Source organism: Passer montanus, unplaced genomic scaffold (assembly GCF_014805655.1).
Source record: "Passer montanus isolate IOZ18808 unplaced genomic scaffold, ASM1480565v1 scaffold110, whole genome shotgun sequence".
NCBI classification, from domain to species: Eukaryota; Metazoa; Chordata; class Aves; order Passeriformes; family Passeridae; genus Passer; species Passer montanus.
Window position 1 is genome coordinate 23,019 of NW_024357614.1, and position 9,514 is coordinate 32,532.

Here is a 9,514-nt window from a genome sequence, read left to right on the forward strand (position 1 = left end):
GTTCAACGGCCTCTACAACGATCAACAGTGAAATTAAGGAACCTGGTGTTCCTGTCAGGAATTGTTTCTGCACTCTGGTAAAACTACAGTTCAGATGACTCATTTAAGGACCTTCTATCCTGAAACCAGAGGCTGGCAACAAAACTACAGCATAACCCATGCCATTCCCTTTCCTGTTAATTCACCAGCAAAACAGCCTGTAATAAAAAACATAAAACGTGGACACACAAGGCAGTGCATTTGCTTAAAAATGTGTTGCACACAATAAATGCTGACCAGGCCACTCGCACGTGTATGCTGGCTCCTGTCAGTAGGTGGGGAGAAGGCATGACTCAAATCAATCTGCTTAGCAGTGTTGAAAAGTAAAACCACCGTACGTTTACATAACAATTTTTATGCCCTGTGGAGTGCAACAGGGGCTTTTTAATACAAATAATGAACTTTTTGAGAGCTGTTACTGTCAGGAGTTTTTACTAAGCTAAGCTGAGTCACCACTTTCCTTCATGTCTCACAGCACTTAAATTGACAGAAATCAGTAGCACCCTCAGTGTGCACACAGCATAACCTTGCTTTTCTGGAACTTGATTCTGCAAGTCAAGGGAAGAATGTGAAAGACTTTTCATCCATGTCATTTAGGGCCTGTGTTAAACTCTTGGTTTCATCTCACCCGTGAAGGAGGTGGTTGTGGTATCGCTGCTACACTTGGGCCCTCTGGTAGCCTGGTAGTTCAGGAATTGTTTAAATCTGTGGGGGTCCAGAGCACATTTCTCCTCCCTCCTTGATAAAAGCCTTCATCATCATCATGCATGTCATTTGATCCACTGACTCATCTTTTCAATTTGCGTAATTTTTTTTTTTTTGTATGATTATCATCTTTCAGCAAAAAAGCACTTTAAACCACAACTAAAGTTACTTCAAAATCCTCGGTGCCGTGCACCTTAAAAAGCCCCAGACAAGTACTTGGCCATAACAGTAACACATCACTGAAAGAGAACTTACCCATACTTCTAGACAAAAGCTTTTCTTAATCCAACTGTTGTATAAATTGCCTTGACATTTTTTGAATATCTAGCAACTGACTTAGCAAGAAGAGTAATTCTGGAAGGTGTCCACACAAAACAATGATGCCTACCATATCTGTTTTTTAACCTAGGCAATGCAATAGAAAGTACCTCAAATCACACATTAAGTGACTATTTATTTGAAGTTCATATTTTGTAATTGGACAACACTAACTGAAGGCACCTTTCCAGCTATCTCCATAACTTTGTATTTACAGAATTAATGTGAAAACATGCAGTAGGTCCCAAATAATTCCTGGCATCTGCAATTAAATACCTTGAATTCTACTCCAACATGAAGAGATTTATGACTGTGACTGCCTGCATTACAGATGTCCTGAGCAAAGAGCCAGTAACCACCCTGCCTTGCTAAGCACGGCTGAAGTAATGATCAAGTGTCAGGGGTAGATTAACAGGTAGTATATTAAAACACAAGCTGACTATTCAAATTATGATTCAAAGATTTTTTTGAAGAATAATGTTCCCCAATCCCATATGCAAACAAAACAATCAGACCACATTCATATATTAATTTTTTATTTTCCCATACAATATTCACAGGATCTACTTTTTGTCTTATTCAAACTAAATTTTTCCCCCCCATGCCCTCAAACTAAAGAACCGACATTTCAGGACACAAAAAGAAGTCTTGTAAACATAAAACATCCAACGCATAGCTAAAACCCAGAGCATTTAGCAATTAAAAACACAGTTATATCCCCTTTAACGCAGGGTGTTTTCTTGCGTATCACACCATTAACCAAACTGCCCATTTATTAAAAAGGTGCAGTTTTAACCAAAGGTCACAATGCACTTCTTCACCTGCTGCGTGTTAGCATGTGTGTTTTATTATATCCTATTCAGTCAGTTAAAAACTATATACAGCTACGTTTAAACGTGTGTTTGTGCCATGTTTTTAACAACACAAAAATAAAGGCATTTTTAAGCTGTTGCTGCGTATCATGCAGCAGGATGCCAGAGCACTGGTTCAGACACCTAACTTTAATGGAAAAGTCAAGTCCACAAAACCTCTGCTGTGGGAGTAACATTGAATGGAACAGTCCACACATTCAAACAATCATGAAATAAAGAGACATGTATGCAATAGCTGATCATCAGTTTTATAGCACTATTTACCACTTTTGCCAGCACACAGAAAAACTCAGTAGAAAAAAACCCCAACACAATTCAAGCCTTCAACCAAATGCCTTTGTTGTGATTAAAGCCACATAACTAATATTCAAACTCCAGAAATAATGAACACTAGCAAAAGTAAATAATGTTTTCATTTGACACTTGCACCTGAAGTGTACCACTTGCTTTACTACTGTGTGCAATGCAGCACAAAAAGACATCAGTTGCTGAAGCACAAGAAGAAAGCATAGAGGTACAATCAAGAATGTTCTGTGCAGGCACAGATTTGTATTGCAAGACAAAAGCAGAATTTTGTTTTCTTGTATTAGTGGGTCTGTTTCTGGAGAACCTGCATCCCAAAATGTGAATGCAGAATTCAAAATTCAGTACAGGACAACAGAACTTTACATCCTGAATTTTACTTAAGGAAATTTAATACCTCCATGACCTTCTAAATAGTCTTTGAGCTGTCTGATGTTTTCATTCACTTTCCAAAAGAGCAGTCAATCAGTTCACAACAGAGTAGGGACACTTTTATTTTTTTTCAATCATGATTTTAAAATCAAGAAATCTTAGATCAATTTCTCAGACTGTTCAAGTGTCATGAACAAGTAATTTCAAATTTTTGCTAGAAATACTATAGGCAATTAATAAGGGTGTAGTACTCTTTCTCTGCTTGTCGAGAACTTGAGTAAGAAGCATCTTTTGATTCAGCTAGTAATACATGACAAATTTTTCACTTTAGTTTATTTTATATGCATTAAAGAATTGGTCAGCCTATTTTTTTTTCTTTTCCAGAGCCATTTGAAGTTTAGCCTTACTATGACCAGCTCAATTCGACCTATGGGCATGTACATACATTTACTACCTTCCACAACCAAATAAAAGAGAATTTTACAGTACATAAGCTACTGGAGACATAAGCAGTGAAAACAATGTAACTCTAATAACTCTACCAAAAAGATAACCTGAAATATTTAAAACATTTCCTCACCACTAACAAAATAAGAGTGGCAATTAAGATGCACAAGGCTGTCATGTCTCAGTGCACCACACAGAGGAATATTTACAGCACTTGTGCAATGCAGTATCAATATCAAATTGCCCTCTTACTAGGAAAACAATTTAGTAAAAAGCTTTGTACGTGCCTAACACATAATATAACCTCATCCAGTGCTGGTACTGTGCTGCACAGGTTCAATGACAAAGTTAGAAGACTCCCTATTCTACTGCATGTTTTTTACATAAACTTGGAAATTTGGAATTTTTTTTTTGTATGCAGAAGTGGATTTCCTGAGTAGTCTCAGCTTACAATTTCTTCAGTAAAACAAACATTGCAAAAGAGAAAATGTATTCATTTTAATACAGAAGAATGTATGTTTAAGCAATCATAATGAAGTATAAAACTCAGCAAATTGTGAAAACTTTCCAGGCTGATAAAGAATGTGTACCACAATGTAGTGCCAAGCTTTCAACGACTTTACAAAAAACCAAGGGGTATGATTCCATTTTCTTAAAATAGCAAATCAAAACAGTGCACTACACTTAATCATGTTTTCTTTTTTATAATGCAAGATATTCAGCCTGAAAATTAAAATGAGATTTTCATATATATAATCTCTTGTATCAGACACTAGACTTTGTGTTACTTTAAGGTGTTACACTGCAGATGACTAATTGTACTAGTAGAAATCAAACTTGGTTTGGATTAGTATCAATCAGTAGAAATAAAGAGAGACTAGACACTGCCAGATATTTTAATATGGGAATTAAAACACTTAAGTTCCAAAGGATCCTTAAAAATACTTCAGATTATGTGTCACTTTCGTAACTTTTTGGGTCTGTTTTGTGATTTTTAAGAGATGAGGAATACACACATTTGAATGTTGCATATAGTCAGACCTCTGTACCTACAATTAAATTGGAGAACTGCTAATCTTAACGAGTAACACACCTGAAGCACTGCCACTGGTTACGATCCAACACGTGTTGTCGTGGTTCTTTTATCAGAGAAGAAGCTTTTAAGGAGAAATACCTGCCCAATACTAACAACAAGAAGGATGATTGCTTCCCCTATTGACCAGTAGGCCACCCTTGTGTTTAAATCCTCTGCTCTGCTGCGGCCCTGCGCTTCCCTCAGGCGGAAATGAGTCTGGTAGTCGATGACAGACTTCAAAGCTTCGTGAATTGAAACGCACGCAGACTCCATCTGGAGAAACAAACACACAATATGGAATAAAGAACCCTTCTAGTGATTTTGTGCTTTGATATTTAAAATGAGGAGTCATGTAATTTTGAAAGCTAAGAATTAACTCAGATCAATGTCAGACAGAAATAGTGTAAATACACTATTATATTATACTGATGAAACACAAAAATGTGATGCTGTTAAATACAAAAGCAGATAAAACCACAGAACTAATAAAAAGCAATGAGCTCTGAGAATTAATTAACAAATTCCAAAATCATACTTGGATTCAAAATGACCCTCATAAATATTTTTGAAATGTCACTGATCCTGCAGCTGTTAATTCCACAGGAAATAAACAAGCAGCTGTTTATAATATTAAGATACACACAGCATATATTACATGTTTCAGTTTTCACAAATATGACATTCTTCATTGATTAATTCTCACTCAAGTTGTACAATGTCTATTCTGCTGTCAAGGGACCATTCTCTTAGTCATGTATACAAAAACTGGTTAGAGAAGGGACAATTGTTATCCTTCATTGCTCCTGAACACTCAATACCTTACTCATACAAAAATACGTACCAACTTGGCCAATTTAATGATTTTTGATTTTAAAAAAATCAAAAAGAATTATTGGTTTTTCAAGTCCTAAATAATTTTTTATAAAAACTTATTGCAGTTTCAGTTTATCTGCTGTGAATAATGTGTTTTGATCACTAAGAGATAGTCATTAGATCTTCAAAAGATTTATTTTCTACGTACAATTTAGGTTTATCTTTAATGGCTTAAAATTAATATTTTCTGAAGATCAAACAGCACAAATTATTATAAAGGAATTGTTTAATGCCCTTGTAGGACTGCTCTCAGTCCCTTATATCTGTGTCTAACCACATTTTGATGACTTTCAAGACATGTGTCTGAACAAGTCTAAGATAATCTTCTTAACAAAATTCAGAATGAGTTTTCCAAACCAAGTTTTGCTGTTGGTAAATTGTAGAAACGTCCTGATCTGCACAAGGGATTCAAACACAAGGTCACTCTGGTTTTATGGATTTACCTTTAACTGTTCCCATGAAAGGCTGCCCATATTTGGTCATGCCACAAGCCTGACCAGAACTGCAAAAAGAACCTCCTTCCACAGAAGCAAAAAAAAGAAACTAGGAAATACAGTATCAAGAATTTGAACACAAAATAAAAAGCACTGCAGCAATTAATGAAATGTTCCAAAGGAAGTTTTGAGGTATTTAGATTGTGTACAGGTAGCACAAAACTATAAAATCCTGAAAATACAATAACAATAATGCTCTGACACTTTGTAGACTTATAAAGCCCAAATATCTAGAAGCCAGATAAATACAGCTGACTTTACTGATTTATTTCGCTAGAATTTCCTTCCCCAGTTTAAAAATAGTAGTTACATGAGTCTTCCTCCTAAAAAAGACTCTACTGTTTTAAATATAGAAATAAGTCTGAGAGTTTCTCCAGAACTTGGAAATTTTTTAAACCCTATTCCACCAATATCTATTTAGTGAAAGCTACATGTCAAGAGACACAATACTGTGTCATTAGAAACTTTAGAGAGATCCCACTAACCAAATGGAAAACAATAAAAAAAACCCCAGAATCCACCAGAACAACAAAACCCCAAACAACTTAAGTGGCCTTAAGTTTCTGTCCTAATTTCCTCTTAAACATTTGGTGATTCCTTCGCAGCTCTCTTTTGTGTTCTACAAATCTTATCTTTACAAAGAAAGCCCATTTATTGCAATTCAGAGTATTTTAAAAGCTTCCATTCACTCATTTTTGAAAGTGATGTAGATAACTAAAGCAGCTGAACTTGAAGAAAAATTGCCTTCACCTAACAACTTTTGTCAAACACAACAGCGTTTTACCTGGGTAAGTGCAGTTACTCTGTTCTCACTAGGAAACAGTGGTGGATCTTCTCCAACCTGGAAATCGAAGTACACAGTTTTGTGTGTGAAAGTAGAGAACTCATTACTGAAGCAGAACTTGTATGTTCCATTCCTGGATGCAGTAAATGTAAAGCTATCATATTGTTTCTTCATCTCTTTGTACAGTACAATGCCATCGGGATCTTCCAACCGACAATCAACGTCATAATGACCTCCAGTGATCACCTGGAAACAAAAAACAATAAATTGGTTTTTTTTTGAATGGACACTTAAATATTTCTTCTGAGAAGTATGGTCTGGCAGGTGGAACTGCAAAGCTTTTTGCCTTGACAGGAATGTTAAAATATAATGCATTCATGTGAGAATCTTTCAAAGCAAGTCTGCAAAATTATTTTCCTATGAATGACACACAGAAAATAATTTAAAATGCTTTCTGTTCAGCATTTGCAAAGTCAACTGTATTTTCAAACCCTTAGGAGAACAATTTTAGTTACTTTTTTGTTACTAACTGTACAACAGCAAAGGCTACAGTAGATGACACAGCATGGGACAGCAAAGACATGACAGTAATGAGACTGACATTTGCTGCACACTCAAGTCCTCCGTGGAATTGATTCATCCAGCTGAGACTGCTAACATGCAGCAAGACACTTCCTTCCTGTGTGGCCAGGAAAGTGTAACTGCCCTGCTATATATCAGATGCATTAGGCTGCAGGAATGGTGTTTGACCAGTAGAACAGGAATTTCAATCTGTCTGGCTTCAATCTGTCCATTTTCCTGTCTGGCTGCTGTCAACAGAGCAAGCTCTGGGGAACCTGCCGCCTCAGGAGCTCTACCAAAAACCAGCACATCCCGATAATGCTTGCAACTGACCCAAAACTTCACAACTGTTCCAAGGTGGTTTTAAGGCTTTGATTACTGTTGGTCTACAGTGTATTACTACCTGGATTCTCTAGAAAGACTGATCAGGAGTTTAGGTATTCAAACTTGGTAATCTGATCACTCTTACCACAGCAGTTTTAAATTTTAACCTGGCTGCAAACTTTTTACTTTTAAGTTAAAGCATGCTGAAGGAGGAAGAGACTAGTTTTATATGTGTGCAGAAATCACTGAAATATTTTAGTATCTCTGTATCTGTACTTCAGTCCACATGGCACTGTTTACATGCTCATCAGTTTACAGAAGTACCAGGTTATTAAAATGATTACATTAGTGGTACAACTGAAATAACAACAGACTGGAGCAGCAGCTCCTCCACAAAGGCAAAGTTTTAAAAGTATCCAGATGGCAAGCAATAACACAGCTCTTAATTTTTGAAATACAATCTACAATTTGACAGGGGTGTGCTTTTTACCAATTACATGGAAGTCACTTGCATTGAGTTGCGTAGGCACCCTGAAAATGCCGGTTTACATAGAGGTAGTAAAGATTGGCTAGAACTTTAAAAAGTTCCCGCAGGATTCCTTGCCATGGAACTTGCTTGTGCCTTGCTTGTGTCAACCCTTGAGACATACTGCCAAAGGACGTTCACACAGCACTTCAAGCTGCCAGTGGCTGGTCAAATCCAGACTGTTCTTTTAGCAGTGCTAATCCTGTCCTGGCCACCAATAAAAGTGGCAACTGTATGCTTATCTGTCCAGCGACACCCACATCAAAACCGCAGGGTAAAGTACTGCACAGAAAAGACTGTATGGAAGAAACAGTCAGGGACAAGAAATATTTGGATAGAGAAAAAGATATCCAGGACCTAGACCACACAGGACAGAGTAACAAGGACTGATATGTGGCAGCAACATTCCCCAAATATACTTGAGATGGGACAGCAACTGAGAAACTAGAAAGCACAGAACTTCAGCAAAAAAAGCCAGCTCATAAAAATTACACAATCCTTTCAAAAGGCCCCAAAGATTAACTGTGATTTTTGTCACTGGGCATGAGTTTTCTCTCATCCTGCTGCTGTACTATCAGTGGGTTCGTCTACTGAAGTAACAGACTGAAAAGTTCCAGCCCTGCTGATACACTCAGAGGCACCAAAACAGTGATGCTGTACCACATCCTTCTCCTATCACCCTTTCACTGTTTAGTATGTAAGCCAAACCTCAACTGTACTCTGAAATACGAAATATTAGCTCTTAAGACGTACTGTGCCCATCCTGTGCTTCACAAAGCACAGTGAAATTACGTCTGCGGCACACGGACCTGCTGGTCAGTGTACTTTAGGTATTCTCTGCGCCGTTCCGGGGGGCACTACACAGCAGCTACCAGCTCACGGACACTGCCAGTTCCCAGGGCCCGCTCGGTGTCCCACTCAGCCCTGCACTACACGGAAACCTCCCAGCCGCTCCCGCAGTTTTCCTCAGTCAAGCTGGAAACCTCTCACTGGATCCAGCCGCTGCTCCCAAATACTCCCTACAGGAAGGAAGCCGATGGACAGCCCCCGGCAGGGCCTGGCCTTAGGGCTCGGGGCCGCGGCCCAGCGCGGCTCCACGGCCGGGGCGACTCCTCCCGCCGGGTACCTGGAACTCGAGGGTGCACTTGGTGCCCTGGGCAATCTCCTCGTAGAAGCACTGCTTGGCGTTGTCGGGCAGCTCGAACGTGATCTCGGAGGCCCGCGCCGCGCAGGCCGCCAGCGCCCACACCAGCAGCAAGGGCGGCAGCGGCCCCCGGGAGCCCCGCGGCGGCATCGCCCGGAGCGGAGAGAGGTGAGGAGGGGCGGAGGAGCTCGGGGCGGCCGCGGCGGCGGGGCTGCGGGGCGGCGGGCGGGACGCGGCGTGGCCGAGGGGACGAGCGGCGGCACCCGGAAACGCCCGCGCCTTCCCGGAGCGCTTCCGGGCCGAGTGCCGGCGGGAAGAGGCGGGGAGCGCCGGCCCTGCCCTTTCCCCGCTCCCCTTTCCCCGCGGCTGCCCCGGCCGGCGGCGCGGTGTGCGCTCGGCGGCGTTGCCCGCAGGTTAAGCTTTTGAGAGGTCGCCTAAGCCCTACAGGTGGAAATGGCGGGCTCCTGTGGCCCAGCGCTCGGAAGGAGCGACCTCGATGGCCTCCGAGGAGATTGGAGAGTTCTGCTCTGCAGATCCTTGAACGTACATTGCAGAGAGTGAATAAGAGGTGAATGAATAAACAGAGGTATAAAACGTCGATTAAAGTGCTCACGCTGGTTGCAAGAGTGTCGACTTTCGAGTTCCACTCCAGTCACTCATGGAGTCGTAGAATGTCA

At 40.2% G+C, this 9,514-nt stretch overlaps 1 protein-coding gene across 1 annotated transcript; it reads right to left on the reverse strand.

Annotated features, from left to right (window-relative positions):
• Positions 1-1,581: 1,581 nt before the first annotated feature.
• Positions 1,582-9,129, reverse strand: TMED7 (transmembrane p24 trafficking protein 7). The gene is made up of 3 exons (XM_039730943.1): positions 8,820-9,129; positions 6,283-6,528; positions 1,582-4,404 (listed from the first exon to the last, which is right to left on the reverse strand). Exons 1-3 carry the CDS (start codon positions 8,985-8,987, stop codon positions 4,168-4,170), a joined length of 651 nt encoding a protein of 216 aa, XP_039586877.1. The 5' UTR covers positions 8,988-9,129; the 3' UTR covers positions 1,582-4,167.
• Positions 9,130-9,514: the final 385 nt, after the last annotated feature.

Bases quoted from the DNA above. Each gene is read 5' to 3' on its own strand.
- TMED7 (XM_039730943.1), bottom strand. From the start codon at position 8,987: ATGCCGCCGCGGGGCTCCCGGGGGCCGCTGCCGCCCTTGCTGCTGGTG. The intron at 6,529-8,819 runs GTACCCGGCGGG...TTTTGTTTCCAG, and splicing joins AGTGCACCCTCGAGTTCCAG to GTGATCACTGGAGGTCATTA. The intron at 4,405-6,282 runs GTAAAACGCTGT...TTGTTTCTCCAG, and splicing joins GAGTAACTGCACTTACCCAG to ATGGAGTCTGCGTGCGTTTC.